This window comes from Cimex lectularius, unplaced genomic scaffold, assembly GCF_000648675.2.
Source record: "Cimex lectularius strain Harlan isolate CLEC.00 unplaced genomic scaffold, Clec_2.1 scaffold74, whole genome shotgun sequence".
Taxonomy (NCBI): Eukaryota; Metazoa; Arthropoda; class Insecta; order Hemiptera; family Cimicidae; genus Cimex; species Cimex lectularius.
Genome location: NW_019392795.1, coordinates 84,436 through 107,932, shown reverse-complemented (window position 1 = coordinate 107,932; position 23,497 = coordinate 84,436). Strand labels below are relative to the sequence as shown.

The 23,497-nt window shown below is 34.0% G+C and overlaps 1 protein-coding gene across 3 annotated transcripts in view; it reads right to left on the bottom strand.

Moving 5' to 3' along the window:
• Positions 1–1,277: 1,277 nt before the first annotated feature.
• LOC106667534 (blood vessel epicardial substance) overlaps positions 1,278–23,497 on the bottom strand; it is a 33,461-nt gene continuing 11,241 nt past the window's right edge. The window contains exons 3-8 of one of the 3 annotated variants that reach the window (XM_014395532.2): positions 10,706–10,863; positions 6,026–6,128; positions 5,821–5,961; positions 5,589–5,739; positions 3,610–3,639; positions 1,278–3,262 (exon numbers count right to left, since the gene is read on the bottom strand). In XM_014395532.2, the coding sequence (XP_014251018.1) occupies positions 3,198–3,262; positions 3,610–3,639; positions 5,589–5,739; positions 5,821–5,961; positions 6,026–6,128; positions 10,706–10,863 (648 nt within the window). In that variant the 3' untranslated portion in view covers positions 1,278–3,197. Of the gene's footprint in view, positions 3,263–3,609; positions 3,640–5,192; positions 5,289–5,588; positions 5,740–5,820; positions 5,962–6,025; positions 6,129–10,705; positions 10,864–23,497 lie in introns of all 3 variants that reach the window. The other 2 variants (XM_014395533.2, XM_014395535.2) reach the window with 2 other exon arrangements.

Sequence of the window (23,497 nt, the reverse complement as noted above, 5' to 3'; positions counted from 1 at the left end):
TGAATTAATTAAAAGGGGACCATATTGGCAGAGTGGTTAGGGAGTCTGATTTGTTTTTGTCACGCTAGCAGTTCTGGGTTTGAATCCTGGCAGATCCAATGGCTTTTTAATTGATTATTGTATGCAAAATATACTGCAAAGTGGCTTGACCCCTCATCCACGAATCCAACGAGTAGTTGGACTTTAAGCCCTCCTTATGACAAATTACTTTTCTTTGTTTAATTAAAAAGGTTATCTCATTTATAAAGAATTAAGAAAAAATATATTTCAATTTACAAAATGGACTGGTCGAAATGGTCTGTTATGTTTTGCTATCACCCTCTTCATAGTAATGATAGATCGAAGTAAAAGTATAGTTTAACTTGTGTCATACAGGTGAGCTAAACGTACATGTACCAATTGGTGGATGAGGAGTCAGAACGACTTTACAAAATTTATTTTAAATAATTCTCAATTAAAATCCCACGGACTATGCTGGGATTTGAAGACAGAACCTCTAGCAATCGATGATGGACACCATAACCACTCGGCCACCGTAGTCTCTATGAGAGCTATGAACCTGTAGTTTGGTCGTTTTCGATCATTTTAGTCTGCTATATTTCCTAGACCCAACACTGAAGGCATAGAAATGCCAAAATAAGTCTGATCTAACCAGCAGAGAATTTATAAAAGTAAAAAAATTTCTGATTTTACAGGAGAGTTTAATGTCCAAGACCCATTGGTTGTCACGGATGAGGGTGTCAAATCACTTTACAATATTTTTTTCATGTAGTCAATTGAAAAATGATGGGCTATGACAGGGTTCAAATCTGCTAGTGATGCAAATCAGTAACAAACCCCCCCTAACCACAGACTCTAGAGATTTATGAGATGATGAACCTGTAGTTTAGTTGCTTTTGAATTTTGTTCTGCTGTCTTCCCTTGACCCAACACTAAAAATATAGAAATGCCGAATCAAATATGAAAGATAAAAACTAGCAGTAAAACTTGTAAAAGTAAGTAAAGCAATTACTGATATACAGGAGAGCTTACCATCTAAGTACCCATTGGGTGTCATGGATGTCAAACCTCTTTACAATACACATTTTATATTTATTTAAACTTATTTTATTAATTACCAACTAGGCCAATCAGCTAGGCCAAGATTTGAACCAAAACTTCTAGTGTACAAAATCCGTGACGAATGCCCTAATTACCCCACCAATGCAGTACTCTCAAAAAGTTTATTGACAAATGAAAACGATGGAAAAGAATTAGGAAGTAAAACAGAAAGAAAATGAGATACATACTTAGTCTTTATATCACAAATACTGCATTTAACAGGACATATATAACATTATTTATAACTATAATACAATGGCACTTAGCGCTCATGTGGTCTTTACAATCTTGTAAGTACATATATATGTATATTCTAAACATTCAAACCAAATAATGTTTAACAAGAGCCTGGGAAGTGTTAAAGAAAGTTTTTCTGTTAAATAAACGTTTGAAAATAAACAGCAATAATCGATTTGAATTATTGTCAGAATTTAAACTTGGACCAATGCAGTGTGGGACGTGGTAAATTGACAGAAACATGATTTTTACATTAATTTTATTTTTATTTATTTTTTTTTTTTTTTGTGGGAAAACATGTATGGGTTTACAAGGTTTTAATACACTTAAAAGTCCTGCTTTTGGCCAAGTTCTGCTTTCAAATATGTACAGACATTAAGAAATTATATTAAAAATTAGAAAGTGCATAAGGATTCAGAAATGTTTTTCACTGTAGTTTCAAACTAACACAGATAAATATACAGCTTACATGTCTTCAAAAAATAATTAAATTCAATGTACAATATAGACAGATATGAATTTTTTGTTTTTATGATATGATGCTCACTTGTAACCACCACAATGTCAGACATCAATTCGTTCAGCACCAACATACCCAACGTATTTAAAATATTTAACAGTTTCTACATTCTGAAATAACTTTGATTTACAATCACAATTCGGATATTAAAAAAGTTAAATCATTCTTTTTGTTAATACATTTTTTCTCTTTTGTAAACAACTATTATTTATTCATTCCGATAATCTCCATTACACATTACCTTGTCTATTTAATTACAGTACAAATACCAAAATATGATTACCAGTTTTTTCTTTAACTCTTGGATTATTTAAAATAATCAGCCTTATGATTCAGGCCATGTGTTTAAAAACACATAAAATTCAAAACAGTGTAAAATTCTCAATCAATTAAATTTAATTATTTTATAATCTGATCATTATCTTACAAAAACTAAAATGTATTAAAAGTAAACATTAAATTACTTTTAAAATTACAATTCAACTTCTCCACTTTCAATTCTGAATTTAACTGAAAAATATATTTTTTCAACAGTAAATCAAAATTCAATATTAATTACAAAATTAATTTACAATTAAAATAAGATAAAATTAGACAATTTTCTGTCATCACATCTCTATGTTTGAGAAATGCTCATAGTGGATGTTCAAGTAGGTCTCCATCAAAGTCTGATTAATTTTTCATCTGCCTCATCAGTTTAATTAAAATTATTTTCACATAAAAACAACAATAGCCAATAAACAGGTGGGCATCACCACGAGGCTGCAGTTATAGCTTTTTTAAAAACTGCTGTATCAATACAATTTCCAATCTATGATACACAAGTGGATCCAAGATACCTAGCTTGAACGTCCTCAGACTTGTCATGGCTAAGCATTATAACAGACAAAATAAATTTTTTTTTAACTATTTCATAATATTTTTCTTGAAATTTAATTAGATTAATTATCTATGTTTTCATTTTTCTATTGTTTAATCTGTGAAGTAATTTCACCGAAAAATATATATTGACTACAAAATACATTAAAATAAACCTGATATTTCATCTAATACTGTTCGTACAATTTATTATTGAGCCTATTGTATTTTTTGCTTTTTTCTTTTCAATTTTAGACCTATTAAAAGGCACTAAAATATTTTATAACTGTCCGATTGGAACTATAAATACACTGTTCTTTTCGAAATGATTATACAAATTACTCTGAATATACATTTGAATTTAATTACTAGCCATATTAACCATGCCTTTCTTATTACATATTTGAGAGGGAAAAACTAAACAAATCTTTACATCAAAACACAATTGTGTCCAGAAATAGTTTGATTAATAATTAACAAATTAAACTTGTGTCTCATGATCAGTTTCTTCAATTCTTCCTAGCCTCCATGCGTTCACATCAGTTGCTGAAACAACATCCCCCGTGAAAATAATATTCATAAACGAAATATAAAGCATAGCATGCAAGTATAATTGACAAAACACACATTAATTAAAAAGCTCTTTAGACAAATTAATAGTAATATTTACATAAATAATTAAACATTTTTATCACTTAAGAATAAAATTATGCATTCATTATGTTTTAAGTTTTTCTTTGAAGATCATAGCAAGTTTTTTATTGTTAAAAAAAAAGAGATGCAATTATTTTTTTATTATACAATTTTTTATATTTTTTTGTGGAAAGCAGCATGCGGATGCTACTGGGGAAGAAATTTTCATTTACATTTGTTCATACGTTTCAGGTACTCACCAAGGCAATAATATTTGATCCTAGGCATGGCTAGGCATATAGAGAAATACTGCATTAATCCTCTGAACACCCGTTGTTGTCAATTACAACTAGACTTTCGGTAAAAGCAAAGGAAAATCACGAAATTCTGCGAAAGCAGGCCAAAATCTGACTGAGGATCGCAGTGACTGAATTGCTCAGTGTTTCGGCCGGCTTGAACAGAATCGCAAATTTTGGCTATAGCAAATACAACTTACTATCAACAAGGGGCAGCATACAGTTTTTAAAATAGTACAGAAACAACATAAAAAAATGAAAAAGGGAGTAAAGAATATACCCTAGAATTAAATATGCCATTTCAGTGATTCACAGAAAAAGGGACATTTTGCACGAAACAGTGCACACACCACAAAGGTAAAATAATCCAACAGAAGATAAATAATGGCAGTGTAAATTGTCACAATGAAAAATAGATAGTAGGGTCAAAATAAATTGCTATTTTCAGTTAAGTGATCATGATTATTTAATACAGAACTTAAAAAAAAAAAAAAAAAATTGTATGCTTAAAATAATGAAAATATATGCCAATTTATAAAAAAATATATTTTCCCCAAAGGATCCTCACCACATTTGTGAAATAGTCAGTGTTTGCCAATGAATGAATGAGCACAGATTTTTATACAAAAAATAAATAAAAAACATATACAAATACATCGTAGAGAATAATTTTCATTACAGTATGCTGCTGCCTTGTTGAATCATCTGAAATTTTTTGTACATACTATAATTTACAATTTTTAATATATAAATGGTGTATATAACTAAGATTAGTGTAAATTAGTAGGCAGGTGGGAAGAAAAAAAAAATATTTTCCAATCTGCCTTTTTTATGGACATGCATTAAAACTATTAGAGAACATTTATTAGAAAAAAATACATTTAACATTTAAAAACAGATAATGGGTTTTGTTAAAAAAATAAAAACAATAAAATTATATGAAAAATGAAAAAAGAGGTTTTGTGTTTGTTTTATTTAAAAACAATTAGTAATATAAGATGTATCATTAGGAGAAACAAATCATAGACTAATTTCTCAGGGTTGAATGTATGTTTAAAAAGGTGTCATGCCTAAATGTGTTCGCATGCTCTCTGAAATAGAGACGAATAAGTTCGGCCACAGAACAGTTTTTACAATAAGTTAGAAGTGTGTTGGAATAAGACAGGTGAATGAAGCTCAGAAGCAGCACTTACTTTGAATTTGTTTTGAATGTCAAATTCTTTCAGGAAATGTTTGACGGTTCTTCAGTTCTCAATGATAATTTGTCATTTAGTATGAATTATTTGACAGTGAAAATTATTAAATTCAAAACACAAGCGGTATTCTTTTGCATCGTTATTTTAAATTCCATATTTGTTAAGTATATGACATCATTTCATCGGAGATAAAAGAAAAACAAATAAAAAAATGTTTCGTTCAAATATGTCTATCAAATTCAACAAAGTTTGGAAGTCATGTTTAAAGTTCAATTGAAATTTACAATCAAACACTACATTATTTAGTGTTTTTTTTTTAAATAATTATTTTAAAGTCAATGAATTTCTTACCATTTGGTCACTGTCTTCTGTAGAAATTAGAGTTGATAAGATTGACACAAGACGCCAAAGTTCCACTGTTTAATAAAGGCTGCGACTCTTCAAATTCTACACAACACACAACATAACCATTCACATGCAAAACGAAAATTAGGAAACAAAAGATTGGATGATTTCAGTGAACTTATGAATAATTTCAATATAAAAACTTATTTAAAAACAAAGAAAAATAAATTTAATCTAATGCATTTTAATAATAATAATTTAAAAATCATGCATAAATTATAATTAATTTTCTAATGGCACTGGAAAATTAACTTATTTTTACACAATCTATGTACCCTAAATTAATACTATAAGCCTATAAGCAGAGGGTCTAGTTTGGTATGTTTTGAGTTCTTATTGTACCTTGTAACTGTCTGTTGATAAGCGCGGTGATTCCTGGTCCATCGCCAGACTTTTTCACTATCACCATTGGCTTTTCCATATCTTGCTCATCCCCAAAACCAGTTGTGAGATGGCCATTTAAGTTATTCGTCACAGTCATCGTTTCACTGACCTGAAAAATATATATTTTTAGTAAAACATAAAATTATATAAAAAAATATGTAAGAAAAATTTTGTTTTGTCTAAAATTCACCTGTAGGAGTTTTTTGACAACATCCCTTCCTAGGATGTGATCAAAGACGGCTTGAAGAAACTGATCAGTTATTATCGACAGCTTTAGCTTGTCCCGGTGCCAAAGGAGAACTCTCGATTCCTCCATAGCCGTGACTGACACCTAAATAATTTTTTAATTAAAAAAAAAATTAGATCACTATTTAAAAAAACAAAAAACAAATTACCTGAAAATATTCATCAGTGGAAACACCAAACCACTCTGGGGAGTCAAGAAACTGATGAGGGAAGACAATATGCAATGCTCTTCCATTCTGTGATACCACCAACCTAAAACATCAATTAAATACACCTTACACGGTTAATTGTTTAATTTTGGTGGTTTAAATAAATTTTAACTTCTTGCTAAGATGCCAAGTTGTTTACTCAACACAGCCTCAATTCAGCATCAGCATATTTTCTTTGTTTACTCTTTCAACACTAAGGGTATTCAACTAACAGCTTTGTTTATTCAGTTCGTGTGCAAATGAAACACCAGATCAATAAAAAACGGGCAAAACCTCTGAGACCTATCTATTAACTGCGTATAGCAAATTTTCTTCTTTCTTAAATATATAAATGTATAATATAGTATAAACTAATTAAAATGAAATTGATAGTCTGACAGGTCATTAAATTATTTGCTAGGCTGCATATGTAAATTAGCTGCTAAATGATCTTCAGCTACGGAAGCTTTATTTATTAATTAATCAGTTATGCGTTTAAGGAAATGTTTAATAATGGTTACTATAGTTCTGTTGCAATGTCTTAGTCATCGGCGTCTTTCAACAGAAACCACGGGGCGCGGTTCCCAGGCAGTAAAAGATTATAGTAATCCACGGGCAGTATTACGATCATTGCAGGTCATCAAAACGTTCATGCCCTTTCAGACTATCCATAAACAAAATTTGTACGGTGTACGATAAATGTACGGACAATGGTAAAAGTTTGTTCTGCATCATTAATCGAGGAACAAGTTTGTATATTCAACTGAATCTATAAAGCTTTCCTCAGGAAACGGAATTTTTTCTACGTTTGAGTTAGTGCCAGATGGGGGGGCCGCTTGTTCTCGTTGTTTACTATTAATCATAATTTGGTCTGTTATATGCAATCGATTGAAGTGTGTACAAATACTAAAACACTTTTCATTTTTGCTCGTGGAAACTTTACAAAACTTTAAACCAACATACATAAGATTTTTAAGAAGAAGATCAAACACCCAAAGATGAAACATGTAAAGAAATTCGAAAGGATAACGGCCGTCTCTTGATTCGGGTTTCGCAAAACGGCACATGGACACTAAAGAAATCCAGCGAAAAGCAACTGCGAGAAAAAGCCAAAAATGTTGTCATGACAAAAACGCTGACAAATATTAAACCGTGAAGACAGTTCGGAGTCATTTAGTCATTTAGCCGTTCGGTTCATTGGACGATGAAACAGATCAAAAGACATTCCCTGTTCTTGTAGAAATGAAGAATGACTAGACTGTAATAAACCTTGGCCCAACTGTCATTATTTCCTGAAACGTAGTGAAGATTTCGATGCATTGAAGCTTGATCTCAGATCTATTTTCCTGAGATTATGATAAAACTCAATATTACAAACATGATCAAAAATGTTGATGCATAAATGGCCATGATCTGACCTTGCACTTAAAATGTAAAAACATGCATTAAAAAAATGCACTATAAAACTCTGACCCATTATCTTACCAACATCAAACTATTAAACACAGAAAACCAGGGCAAAAGATAATAAATACAACAGAGCAATTAAAACAAAGCATACAACATAAACAAACTTTAAAGATATCCTGTGTTTTGTCTGTCAGACACGTTTTGTTATAGAAAAAAAGGATATAAGGAAGATACAGCGCAAAGACCAACCCCAAGAGCGAAACGCGTCTGAGGCACACCAGGATGGCAAAAAGCAACCGTAAACAGAACCAGCAAAACATTAAAACGAACCAAACTCACGTGAAAAACGAAAAGTACAAACTAAATCGACAAATTAGCATTAAAAACCGCAGTAATGACTACAGATACAACAGGGAAAACTTTCGTGACAAGCCTCACATAGGACCACCGTGAACTCACAACTTTGAATAACAAACAAACACAATCAGCAAAATAGAAAAATGAACCATAGTCACATGAGAAAAGAAAAGAAACTTATAAACTAACCCAATCCTCAAATTAGCATTAGAAACCGCAGTAAAGACAACAAATACCAAAGGAAAACTTTCAAGACAAACCACACACAGAACCATCATGAAGTACACACAACTTTGAAAAGTTTAAACTTGATCCAAGATGTTGAAAATGAATTTGAACACTTTCGAACACACAACAAACTAACTTTTGTAAAAGGACACGACTGAAGAAATAACGCACAGACTACTGAAGACTATGCTGACCAGGATGATCTGAGACGGTCAAGTAAACAAACATATCAACAAAATCACAAAAATGAACCAAACTCACATGGAGAGATGTAGATGTAGATGTATTAGTCGGGTGTGTATTATACTGCGCTCTTTAAGAGCTATTGTTCTGTGCTTAAAGTACACCGGTAAGTCCTAGTTCATCAAGGAATTTGATTAGTAGGCCCGGTTTCAGTGATCTAAAGTTAGGTTGTATGTCCCAAAACATTCCTTTTGCGAAGTGTAGCACCACAGTTTGTTAGCTGGTGAGATGTTGTTTCCTCTGCTTACTTGCAGAATCTGCACGTGCCGTGTTGGGTTATGCCAATTTTCTTCAGATGTCCGTTGAGTCTGCAATGTCCTGTTAAGAATCCTGTTAGGATTCGCAGTTTTTCCTGATTCTGTTACCTCTTTCCTTCCAGAGTTTGTTAGGAAGTTCTTGGATTGTCTGTGTCCAATGAGTGAGTTCCATTGTTCCCTCATTTTCTTTTTATCCTTCTGTCTGAGGTGTTCATTGATAGTGGGCATTCCTCTGCCACTGAAGAGCTAAAACTCACATGGGACAATAAAAGTACAACTAACCTAATCAACAAATTAACATCAGAAAACGCACTAAAGGTAACAAATACCAGAGGAAAACTGTCGAGACCAGCCTCACACACCATGAACTCACAACCTTGAAAAATTTCGCCTTGCTCCACGACGTAGAAAATGAATTTGAACACTTAACAACTTAACACACAGGCTTTTACTTAATACAACAAAAGAAAACAGAATATCTGACTGGAACAAAAATAAAAAGATGATTGCTTTGTAATCAAAAACACTGTTAAGAAGTGTCGTTGCTGCTTTCTACAAAATGACTTTTGTAAAAGGACACGACTGATGAACTAACAGACTATTTTCTTCGGACCTGATCATGCAAGGGTAGAAAATTCATTATTAAATACTATGACAATGTTCACCTGTCAAATTTTTCCTCGACGTCTTACACGAACCGTCGAGTTCGTCTAAGAATCTACTAACAGACTATCTACTCAAGACTAGGCTGACCAGGAAGATCTAGGATCAACATATGCCGTTATTTTTATCCTGCATAAATATGGTCAATAAAAAGACTCTTTTTGGTAAAGCCCCCTGGTTTTAAATACTATTTTCTTCGGACCTGATCATGCAAGGTTAGAAAATTCACTATTAAATACTATGACAATGTTCACCTGTCAAATTTTTCCTCGACGTCTTACACGAACCGTCTTTTAAAAGCAATCGGCGGATTTAATTGAAACGTGAGCAGAGGGGGTTGGTGGGTCGACTATTGATTTCTCAAAGTGGGTCGTTAGGAGCTATAGGGAAGGACACTTGCGAATGTTCCTCTGCAAAAGGAACGAAGGATATGTGGAGGGTGTCAGACCATGGAGGATGGTCCTTTTAACCCATAAACAAAATTGGATTGTATAACAATCTGGTCGATTCCCTATCCCGAGTTTTTTGTCATTTCAGACGGAACTTTTGTACTATTTGTGATGAGGGCGTCCATATCAAAATAAACCTTGTTTGTTATTTTGAATTTAACTATTTTGGAGCTTGAGAAAAAAATTATCAGGTTCACTTGTATCAAGTAAATTTTTCTAATTCGCACCTGGAAGACGTCAGAATTCAAATTAAACCGCAATAGGGCTCGGATTAATTGAAAAAAAAACCTGAACCGATTTATCGGATATTCTGAGCTTACTTAAAGCGAGATTGTTCGTTTGACCCAAAACACGACACGGATCGTGCCCAGCAATAAGGCAGAACAAGTCAAAAACATCCATCACACTAAAAATCACAAACCCTTCGAAATAATTTAAGTGAAAACAACGAAATATTTATAACGATGTTATATTATTATTTGTCAACAAAACGCAAGCATTGTTAATAATTTTATTTAGCATATTCTCCCCGTTTCAATATTTCTTAATTTGTGTTATTTTGTGTTTAAAAGCACGAAGGAATTGATTATAACTTGGCTTGTTGACTTGAAGTTTAGAGGTATAACGTGAGAGAAGTTGTCGGGTCAGAAATCGGGGTTAGACCAACTACTTCCACAAGAACAAACAGCGAGAACAGGCGGACTAAGGGTTCAGTTAATGATCGAACGAGCAAAGTTCACGAAACCAACTTCAAAAATTACTAAGTTACTTTACTAATACTACTCATCATTAAACCATTTATACACAAATTTTAAATTTGAGACAATTTTAAGAGACTCCTAGATGGTGGAGAAATGTCTAGAGATTAAGTAGAGAACTTTTCCACCTGGTTTGTCGTGCCTCTAAACAGTTTGTTGTTAGCCTCATTGCAATTCTGATATCTACCGCATTTCCGCCGTCAATCGATTTGAACCCTCTCGGGCTTAAACAGCACGGATTTAACTGAAAATTTAACGGGATTTGTGTACACTCACTTTCCCGACAGCACTAGGGAGAGGCTGTCGACTTTGGTGACCTTCTCCTGGGCGTACACCTCCTGGTACTTCAGCTGACGTATCATTTTCATGCAAGACAGCACCTTTTTGAACTGTGGCCTCGTCACTTTCAAAGGCCTGAAAACAGCCTCGTAAACCTACAAACAAAAATTTCAAAATTAAATTTATACTTCAAGGAGTAAAAATATATAACTAAATCTTAACTACTAAACAGGTAAAAAGAAAGTCATATGTATTCTATCCTAAAGATACAGCCAGGGCTCGAGATATACAGTACATTTCAAACACACCACAAATGTAAAAATAATGGCCATGTTAGATTTTCAAAGTAGAGAATAACTCTGCGTTGTCTCTTTTGGAAACATTGCTATTAATGAAGCTGAACACATTGAACATTGTGCTGAATACATTTCCCATTTGTATAAATAATTCTGCAAATGAAGGGAATTTAATATATCATGTTTTTATGGATATTGTAGTCCTAAGTTATTTACCGTCATTCAGACCAGAAATGCGAGAAAAAACCAAGTATTTTTTAATTATCGTTTTTATGAATGCGCAATTAAATTACACCTAAGTTAATCGGAAAAATACTTTTGTGTGAACTTAATTATTTCACCGGTTTCGAAATTCTTCCAAGGGTTGTTGGATGGCAAACGAACCAAATGAAAGGTAAAAATAAAACTACCCTTCCGAAAATTAAGCACAATTTTTAAGCTTAACGACCGTTTGAAAGTTATCCCAACCCTTGGTGGCTTCGACTTGACAATAAAATAAACAATTTGTTTTGTTTGTTCAGGGGTGACGAGGCGGGTTAATTAGATTGAAAGAGGGAAAGGAGGATTAGCGAAGGCTTTGATCCTTAACTTCTTTGTTCACTTTTTGATGAAAGGAGGGTGGGTGAATAAAAATTTCCTTTCTTAAATAGTACACAATCGAAAAGATTACACACTTTATAATTACATTTTCCGAAAAGAACTCAAATTTTTTAAAATTCCCAACAGTTTATGACAAAAATAAAAAACAAATATAAAATTACCGGACGAAAGGAAAAAGAGAGAGAAAAGCTTTTCTGTAAATAGTGAATTAGATAGAAACAATAGGTCAAGGCTAAATCTGCTATTATAGACTGGAATCACTCACACCATCACAGTACATCAAATTATTACAAAAAAAATTAATTTTCCAAATCGTCGGAATTACATTCACGCAAGATTTAGTTGCTGACAAAACAAGAACAGCTAAATATAAAGTTACTCAAGTAACGTTACCAGTCCTTTTTTAAGGAGTCAAGGAGGGAGTGAAACTTTTCCTTCACCGCGACCTAGGTCTATTGACGTACCCCTATGATTAAGACCATGCCATGGAACGTTTTTTAGCGGTTGTTACAACAAAGTTAAACCTCGGTGCTTCTTTGCCCATTTCTCTTGGAGTACGACCTTACTGGATAGAGGCTATAGTTTTCCACAAATTTTGTCTCCTGAGATCCTTACTTTCCCTTTTGACAGGTTCATAACTCTCTTTGCTTGCCTCAATTCTTGGTGCTTTCGTCTGGGAACGCACCTCAAGATAACCTTGAGTTCTCCTAGTGTTGTAAGGCGATTTAGGGACCTCCAGACTAATTTGGAGTTAAAAACATATGCATTTAATAGTCTGATTGTCCAAAAGTACTAGATCCTTCACTCTTTTCTTTATCAACTGCAAGGTCCTCAGCTAGGAATATAGTTTTGAACTAGTTCAAGAGGTTTAAGGAATAATAATTAGACAGTTTGATTCGCCAAGATTTCGTTTCTGTGGAGCGGTTTTTAAAAATCTGATTTGGAAAAATTTAAGTTACGGAATAAAGGCAAAGATGGACAAGAATGAAGGAGAAAAATTATTTACAAACATGCATTTAATTAATATTAAGTATAATAATAAAATCAGTTAATTAATAATTTAATTCGGGCGTTCTATTTTTGCAAACAGCTGGATGCCAGCCTTTCCTGCAATCGCTTCTACCAGACCTCGCACCATCACACTACAGCCTTTATTCCAAAGCTCCTTCGTCATTAAGGAAATTCAAGATAAAACACCCAATATCAATACAATTAAGAAATATATATTATAAATTATATATTTATGTAAAAAAATGGATGAAAATTGACTTATGAGCTGTGATGATCGTCCCCTCTCTTCCAAAGTGCAGATCCCTTTCTTCAGAACGATCCATCGGATAATGGACCTGCATTTAAAAGTACGGAGTACAGAAATTTCTGTTTTTCTCGGCATAACCTATCACCTAAATATCCCTTATTACCCACAAAGTAATCAGGTGGAACGGGCAATATCTTGTTTAAAAACAGCCATTGGTATATTTCATTCACAAAATCAGAAGTCATGGATTAATTCATTGCATTTCATTGTGATGTCCTTAAATAATGCAGTACATTCCTCCACTGGTTCTATACCAGCTCATGTATTTTTGGGTCGCGATATCTACCATCCATTGAGTTTGATAATAGAAATGGATGATTTACTTTGGACAGCGAAATCAAAAAAGGAAATGGATGATTTGTGGTCCCAAGTTTATCGTAATTGAATTCGAGTCCACAAAACAATGCAAAGTTCATATAATAGCAATAGAACTAACGTAAAATACAACATTGGAGACACAGTATTGCTAAAAGCTCATTATTTGTCGAATAAAGCCCATGATAGAACACCCAAATTAATGCCTAAATACGATGGACCTTTTGTCATAGTAGATAAAATTTCAGCTGTCAGTTATTTGTTGGCAACATCTCGAGGAGCGGAGAAAACCACCAAAGCTCATGTTTCACAACTAAAAAGGTGTCCTCCACAATAGTAAAAATGAAACTTAAATAACTCATTAGCAGGCAATGTTCAACTTTGAAAACGCGGAAAACTTTTAGTTGATTTTGAATGTGTATAAGAAAGATATAAATCTTGAATCTATTATTCTATCTCAGTCAAATATAAACAGTGAATTGAGTAATATTTGGCATATCAAGGCACAACTGTTACATATGCAACTACATCAAATCATCAGAGACAACTACTACCAAGAAGAAACTTCTACTTCTACTGATGGGCCTATGAAGAGATTAGGAAACCATCCGATGCAATTCGGGCAGGAGGCGTCGGTCAAGAGGGAAGATGAGAAGAGAGCGTCTACAAGGACAACCACAAGCCCGCCGATCGTAGGATCGTCTAGGCAGAGCTCAGCAAGAAATTACAATTGAGAATACAACCGTTGGCCGAAGGTGACCACTGTGGTAATCATGGAGGCGCTTTTTCACTGAGACTACCCCTTTTAACGGGGGGAGCTTTTCTGAAGATCGTTCTGAAGGGATCTGCACTTTGGAAGAGAGGGGACGATCATCACAAACATATGGGAAAAAGAGTAGATAAGGGAATCCGGAAAGGAGTGCGCTGGCAGAAAGACGTCTTTAATTTTACAGTTTTGTGCCATAGTGAAAGATTTAAGGTACTTATATCTTTGCGATTCATTTCAGTTAATTTTGTATTTTGTTTAAAGTTTTATCTCTGAACATTGCCTGTTAAAAGATTACTGTTGTGCTAGAAAAAGAATTTCTCCAACGTTGTTAATTTTTCGTTTGTTTCATGCCAAGAAGAGGTCTTTTTTTAAAATATATTGTTTAGCTTATGTTATATTTAATTTTTTTTATTGTATAAGATTCACCATCACAGAGCATGTTTAAACAAATTTTAAGCAAAACCTACAAATAACTTTACTTTAATAGGTCTTATTGTTACTACATAGTACCATTACTATATTCAGGATATTAAAAACTGAATATTTATCATAAACACAGTTTTACGGAATCACTTCTGTCCAGACTTGCACCATAATATTCATCTCTTGTCCAAATATTAAAAAAAAATATATTATGGTAGAACAACATTATATCCTTTCATGTTACACATAGATCTGTTGTCAATATTGAATTTTATATTACAAGCGGTGAAGTAACATATTTGGACTGTTCACTTTCTTAACTAGGGAGGAAATGCGAGGCCAATGGTGCTTTTGGCGTCTTGAGGGTTGTCGAGAAGGGTTCGGGATAAAATGTGTCTGAAAATGAGAGTCCACGGTTTTAAGGAGGCGTCTGTATCGACTTCTTTCGGATTCAAGGGCAAATTGGGTTTCGAAGGATTTTGGACTGAAATGACTTTATTTTTTAGAAGTTGTTTGGCTGAACCCCACGTTCGTACGTCCATATTTGTTGTAGGGATGATGTGTGAAAGAGCTTTTTTAAGTGAAAATTTCAATCTGTTGACAAGTAGTAGTTTTTTAAAATCTAGTGTGGGAGTATCAAGTAAGCCTTTTATCGATGTAAAGCCTCAAATAGTGGATGAAATTGGTTGGTGAGAGATTTGGACGATTGAAGATTGTAAATTAAAGAGGTAAAACGGCATAATGAAGGTTAATTGCTGAGATTTGGTTTCCTTGAGTATGATCCTCTATTTTTTAACCATCTTCCAAACAGGAGGACGATCCTGGCCTAGAAGTTTTGCTGAACGGATGGTATGGTCTGCATAAGTGGGGAGTACTCTGTTGGGATCTGCTGGTACAATTATAGATCTAGAACGCAAGAAGGTCCTGGAACCTAATACTCAAAACCCATGGGGATGTACATCAGTAACCTATCTAGGCTGAAGTGCATGCAATTCAGTGATGTACTCAGTTCAACCTTAACAAAGCTCAAAAATGGTGCTTAATTGCAAAAATAAATTAGGTATGCAAAGTAATTATTCCCTGTTGGGTCCCAGGACATGTAGGAGTAGAGGGAAACGAAAGACGGAGGCCCTTACAAGGAAATCTTTTATGTCTATCTATACCGCTGATAGGTCCCATCTGTAGTATAGGGATTCACATTATCAATGAGTATCTTAGATAAGAAGACAGGACGAAAATGAGGAAACAGTGGAATTCACTCTGGCGAGTTACGGAAGGAAAAAGCAACAGAATGCATCTAAAAAAATCAGGATAAAACTTCAAATCCTAAAGGATTCTTAACAGAACATGCGGATTGAAAAGGGCATTTAAAGAAGATATAATCTAACCTGGAACGTGTAGATTGTACAGAGAAGCAATGAGGCGCCATACGAAAAAGAAGTGTTTTGGGATTTACAATGTAACTGTGAAAGAAATTCAACCTCTTAAACCGGACCAAATTTCTTGAAGAACCCGTATTCACCGGTATGCTGTAAAGGTAGGGGGGATTTAATAGCTCTCAAAGTGGGCAGTTATTACGCACTCCGAATATTACATCAACATCTCCCATATGTGAGAATACTGTATCGGGACTGATAGTCTGCAGCGTATAATGAATATAGAATGGGTCCAAGGATGCTGCCTTGCGGAACTTCGTCATAGTGATCTGGAATCATTCCTACCCGATCTCGCACCATCTCGTTACAGCACATTTTCTAAATCAATAGGAGATTCAAGAGGACACCCTTTATCCAGTACAATAGTTTGAAACGATTATTTTTATTTTATTGAAAATAAGTTCGATAAAATAGAGTTTTTAGAAGAGAAAAGAAATTGGAATAAAGACCTCTATTGATTTTGTAAAGCTTATAATAAATTCAAAGGAAAACTTGAAGCTATCCTCCCGTTTATGGGTACAGCTATTATTTTTATTTTTTTATTTGAGCCAATTACAAAGTTTGTATCAATAAGGAAGAAACATCTAGGACATAAAACATCAATATTTTATTAAAAACATTTTTATAGCTGAGTATTTCAATTTTTGATGAGCGCACATTCAAACACAAACCCACAGACTTGCAATTTTATCTATTTAGATAGCAAAAGTTTGAAGGTTTTTGAAAGGCGAAGCTCCTCGTCAATTATGAATTCTGAAATGAATAAACTAAGGGTTTACCGATCGACCCACAACAGGTGGTTTCCTTCGGCAAATAATTGATTTATAAAAACAAATATCGGATTAACAGGTACGTTTATGTGTGTTTTTTAAAATGACTTTATGTTTCTGTTGCAAAAATTCAAACTTTGGTCAAGTTCTCAAAATTAAGCTCATGGAGCCATGTCAGAAAGATAAGGCCGGACAGATAAAAGTTGACACTCTCGCACTCCAGGTACAATAGACAAAAACCAGTGACATTATCAATTTGCGTAGTTTTTCCAAAGAGAAAGATGTTAATAATTTCTTAAACATTATTCATTTTTTGTATAATTGATTAAACTTTCGTCATAACTACTACAGCTTGATGTTTTCGATGAAGCTAAGGCAGAAGGCATGGACTTAGTTTTTAAATATTCACCAAAAAACGAAAGAACACGTTTTATTTTTAAATTTTCGGACTTAAGAGTTAAACGAGGTATTTATTATAATTGTGCCGTTTCACACAGGTGGTGTGCGAACTGTTGGCAGCAGTTTGATCAATACTTATCATAATCTGGATCCGCCTCTTCTCGCTGTTTGTCCTTGGTCACATCTTCGGTATTACGCCCGTGCCAACCGGATTTTTGGTTTATTTGTTTCTTTTACGGCTTTGCTGTTTTAGACGTGACGCAGTATCAGTGTTGTATGGATTTTTCATCATACCTTCCGATCGATTCGAACGTAATTAAATTCCATTTCTCCGACGGGATTTTGTAAAAGCCACCTTCAACAAAGGTTAATCTCACGTGGTTGAATGCCGGGAAATAGTAAATCACCCTCTAAAAGGTCACTGTCACTCAAATACGCGACCACCGAAGCTACCAAAAGTAAAATTTGGTCGGAAACGATAAAATTGTCAAAAACGACCCATAAAGTTTGATGAATACCACAATTTGAAAAAAGAAAAACTAGTTCGCTAAAAAAAAAAAATGATTCAAACCACTAAAATTTGGCGTAGAATGCCACAAAAACTAGGAACTGAAGCAATCTTCTATGCTCGTTCTTAATGATGATTATTCATCTCTTTCCACTTTCTTCCGACTTGCTTAAGGTTACATTTTTTTACATAAACCATATCATTCAGATATTGCCAAGTCTGATGAAAACATTAGCTTAAAACAATCAAAGCTCTAAAAACGAACATCTTGTTGAACTCGTTAAAATTGTGAGAAAACAGAAATATATCTCTACTAAAAATTGATGGAAGGCCAATTGTTGATGCCTTTGCTCATGTGTTTCCACTTAACTCCATTGCTTAAGATCCAAGCTTTCTAAACGAAACAGACATTTGTGTTTTCTTTTAGTTCAAAGACTTTTGAAAAGATAAAAGGGAAATTTATATACGACTTTCTATTCCAGTTTAATACATAATCCTCAAGTGGTAGAGCAGAGGCGTATTTAGCCGAAGGTGGGTTCGAATCCCGCTCGGGACGCTGGCTTTTTTATCTCAACCAATACCTTACATAAAGATTAATTAATTGAAAGAAGTTATTTGGTCATCGGACCACGAAATCTAATGGATTTAATATATAATGTTTTCAATTGACCTTTTGAGGCTGGAAGTTCTTCAAGGATGAAACGAAGATGGATAGGATCTTCAAGTTGTGTCGTTTTAAATTCGTAAAAGAAATATTAAATATTTATTATTTATTAGACAGACTTTACCTAGACAAATAAATTATTATGTAATAATAAATATCATTTTGTTTGTTGCATCTAAAAGACAAAACCACAAACCAACGTATCTATAACTTTTTTTCACAATAAATCGAGTATGATCCAGAAGTTAAGCCAACAGATTAAGGCAAGTTATTTATCGGGTAAGGTACTGAGAGGAAGATTAAAGGCCTATAAAGCCTTATACCTCCCGGTTCTTAACAACAGAGCTCACAGACCCTGAGAGAATGTCTGTATGCTTTTGTGCTTTGGAACCTTGTTCAATGTTAGATACAATTTGCTTTCCTCAGGGGCGATAACGTCAGGCCTCTAAGCGGTTTTTCAGGTTTATTGGTTAAAATTGAAATATTTTCCAAGATGAATTAATGCGGAGGACGATAATTTGTAGCCTGCCATATTTTCAAGATTATTTATGATCCTTTATATTAAGATTTATACTTTTGTAAGAAAAGAAGTAAATAAGTCACGATTCGGACGGATATAGAGAAAAATAATTAAAAAGAGATGCCTGAGACGCCGCACGGGAATTATGCAGAGATGTCATGTCGATATGCGGTGACCAGAGGTTTAAAAAATTCAGGGACTATGAGGGATTAAACTTATTGTGAGATAATTTCGCCCAAGATGTCTGGACGGTTTTGCAATCAAATGGGGATCCTGGAATAGGAATCTTACAGGTCTGTTAGAGGCTCCCTTAGTATTTTAAATCAACCCTTTTCCTTAACTGGTTTCCAAGATGCGGAAGCTTCCCTCAGGCCACTAACGAATAAAAATTTCCGAACCTTCCCCCTTTTCTTTAAAAGGCTCGGCTAAAAGGAACAAATTTCCACACCACCAATTAAGCAAAGGCCTGGGCTCGAGGACAAGTTTACTGAAAGGATCCTTTACATGATTACTCTGGCACATGGTTCCATTGTATAAGAAATAGCAGAAGAAGCTACAATACACTACTAAAAATGACAGGTCCCTGGTAAATTCGTTATTCCATTCAGCTCATTTTGAGACGGAACCTATATAACCTAACCTAACCAACAGTAAACATACAGCATTCGATTAATTCTAGTGTCATCTTGAAAGTTTCGTTGTGTTACAGATGTGGCTGCTGATCCCTTACAAACAAAAAATAAACAGGAATCTTCCGGTGCAGTTGAATGGTAATGGACCGTCCTATCTGGATACAGAAGCAGCACATTTTCTTCAGCAGAACACATTCTCATATTCTCATTGATTTTGGTTTCTTGAAACGATCGTTAATCGAGTCTGGATCCATTTTTAATATTGTCTATCATCCTGGTCAGCCACTTGATCTTCCTAAGCCAAAGTGGGAAAGGTTTGAGGAATATTGATGGAAGGATGATTGAGTCGGTTCCTGATTGTCAGGCGATAAATCAATATTCGACTTGATTTGATTACACGTTCTGTGACTGTTGAGAATTGGACGTTTCCTGCATGTAATCAGGCACACAATTGGAACTGCTCCAAAGACCTCCGGAAAAGAGAGTTATCGCTTCAGCAGGCCATGTCGGTTCAAAGTGTGTAAAACACGTGTGATTTCCTTTTAAGCAAAATAAATCGCTTCTTGTCCCATAAAAAGAGGAATATTCGCTAAAATAGGTCATCTGCGTTTGTTGGGATTTCAAAGAAAATCCATTCTGCTCGTTCTGACGCCCGTAAAAAATGAATAAACTGGAATTCCACCAGACCTAACTAGTCCATCTACCTAACTCCATCATCTGTCTACTCAGGCCCAGGGCTTAATACATGAAACATCAAAAGAAGCTTGTGTCAAGTAAACATTCCAGTTATAAATATTTCTAGTTTTTTCAATTAACCAGTCGCTTTTGTTATCTTTCGAGTTTACCTATTAAACAAACACTGATAATTGGTAAAAGATGATTGCTTCATGTAACAACGTTTGACCAGTTCGTAAACCCAAGAAGACTTTTAACAGCTGGGTGTCAACAGCAATTTTCCCCTCACGATTTTCACTGACAGTATAATCAATAAATAAACCGCCATCAAGGAGAAAAGGGTTCAACTTTTTTCCAACCAGACACGGGGCTTGTATAATGTGAAAACAGAAGATTTTCGAGTTCATTTATCGATGAATAAATCATAATTTTCATGATTATGTCGGCTTTTAATTATTTTACCACATAAACTTTAAGTTGAAAGTTGAAGATAAAACTTCAAGTAAACCTGCATGCTTAAGTATAATTTAATTAATTATCTTCTCAATTATTATTTATGTACATAAGAGAGTAGGTCGGATGCATAATTTCACGTATAATTACACCCCCTTTCTTTTGCTGTTCAACAGACCAAGTCACACGCTTTTCAAATTTGGATGCAATCAAATTGTCAAATTGTGATTATTATGATTATATAAAAACCATACTTATGCCTGAAATGAAAATTATGTACAATAACTGAAAAATATCCACTGTACATGAGTTCAGGTACCTTCTTAAAATATAGTTCTTACAGTTTCTTGTTTTCAATGATCTGCATTTCGACCATTAAACGCTCATCAGTTTGAAAGAGTTAAATCTGCTGATCATTTTTTCAAGAATTCGAAAGTATGTGATTTAATATGAGCGGACCTTCTTAGAACTTAAAAGCTCCCTTTTATGCTGTTCACGTGTCTTTTTTATTGCGTGCAACTCCCTAGCGCTCGTGTTAATTAGACTTACAGCTATTTACGTATGTATCAAGCATCAGTAAGTTGATACCCTCTCTACACACATTAGATTTATGTTAGAATGCCACACACGTCAGCCCCCAGACACGGTATCACGAGCTTGTTTGTTCCCTTAAAACGAAAATGTCTACATTTAAGAATGGAAAAAATTCTATTCCATTTTAAACCAGAGCTTCAAATAGCGTGCGAAAGCTCGAAAATAAATTTCCTATCCAATTTAGCTCGAGATTATTAGAATAAAACAAGCTCAATTATGTTCGACTGGTAATTTATAGAGTAATAATTTCACAATAAAACTTGAAATAAACATAGTTCAATAGTTTTTTTTAATTTCACAATGTAATGTAAAACAGACTGTTTTGATCAGAATATTAATCTTGTAGCTTGTTTATCTCTGTTAAAATTGGCCAACTTTGTCCTAACACTGCTAGGAATTAATGTTCATTATGAACTCTTTTTTAACCATTCCCCCCAACAAATTTTCATTATTTCCGATCTTTCTATTGTTGTACTTTTACTTTTTCCACTGTTCATTAAACTAAATTTTGTTTAAATACTGTAGGATGGAACAGATGGGAATCTGTAGGACGGGGTAGGGCGAATATAGTGGGTGCTGTAGGTCACGTTCCAGGCTAATTGCACCACTTTTTTCCCTGCCGAATCACCAAGGAAATATGATGGCCCTTTTAACGAAGAAAAAACGGCTCAATTTGATACTCCTTGTCGGTCAAAATATAATTTAAATTGACCATACCCGGTACCCGAGTAAAAGATAACTTTGGTCTGATTTTTAGCTGTTCTATATGTACTTAGAAGTGGTTAATGGAAGTAATTAAGCCTCTCCACAATGCTATTGTGGACTTGTCATCATTACAATTTTCATCTCTGAAAGCGTAAAAAACGGAAATTTTTACCCTCCTAGGAAGATGTGAAATACACAGACTTCGGATTATTTTCGATTAAATCAGGAAAGATACACTTATAAATTGGCAAACAACCTCTGAACAGCTCTTACCCTTTATAACAGAATCTTTCCCTAATCGGAAAATCCAAAGATAAACATCTTGGAAACATCAACAGTGGAGAGAAACGAACAATGAAAAGAGGACTAAGACAAAAAATTAAGGATACACAGTCCTCGAAGTCTGTTTTGTTTAAATAAACATTTTTTTTATTATATTATATTTAGTAGTATATTTTATTGTATATCTCGAAAATGGTTTTTATTCTGAGAACAAGGAAAAAAAATTATAATAAATTTTGCCAATCAGACGTTATTGCTATTTCTATACTATTATTGCATGCTAAAAGTTAGAAAATGACATGGGCTCTTTCTAAACTTCAAATGAATATTATTTTATTACAATTTAAAGAAACTGATCAAATTTTTTACCTTGATATATATTTCTAATTTGTAGAAAAATCAAGATTTTACCTATTTGTCTATTCACCTATCATGAGGGTTCATCAGCCGATATTATTAAGTCATTTACGAAGAAGTTCTGGGCTCGAATACAGGCGTTGTCGTCGAAATTTTCTTTGCTAATTTGAAGGTATAATCTTTTAAAGTAGTAGGACTTGAAATGATAGATGGCGTAAAGCCCCCTGCACTTAACATTACGTACAAACTGACTGAGACTTTTTTATCTAAACTAAAAACCTTAATTAATTGTAATATATTAATTGGTCAAGCGGACCATGAAATTAGTGAATTACGTACAAAGTTTCATTATGTTTTACCAATTTCAACTTTCTCCACTGGATTGTTGGAATGTATGGTCCAATTTTATAAATTTAGCCCGTTTTAACACAATTTAATTAAAACAAATTATCGTAAACATTTTTATTAAAGTTTTCATGTCCCAGCACATGTCGAGGTATTTTCTTGACCAATAAAGCCTTCCCTTCGGGCCAACTTTACCTCAGACGGGGGAGGATAAACTTTGGATATTACTTATCTGGTCGATATCTCTCGGCGTGACTTATCGGTTCGACCATTTATTTTTTACCAAAATGCATTCTTTGTATTTTCCACAGCGTCATCTTTTAATTTTTTCTAAAATGAAGCAGGAGGGACCAGTTCGACGGTCGTCGGAGGCCAGCGCCGTTCTATTTCCGGAGGATAAACTGTTTGGAGAATAATATTGACTGGAGCCGTCAACCGGAGATTAAGGGCTTCCAACGTGTTTAAGTCATGCGCGAAATTATTACAGCATTCAGCTATTATTTAAGCACAAGATAAAACGACACTGGAAGGGCCAACACATTTATAATGCATTTTTATAAATGCACGAACTAAGAGGATGTCAACTTATTAAACATTCCTCTATCCTGCGCCTTTTAGTACTCAGGGAAACCAAAATTTCACAGATAACGATTCACTTCATGAAATTTAATTAATGTCAAAGCTCAGCTGGCAAATAAGCCTGTATCTGTCATTACAATTCGTACGCT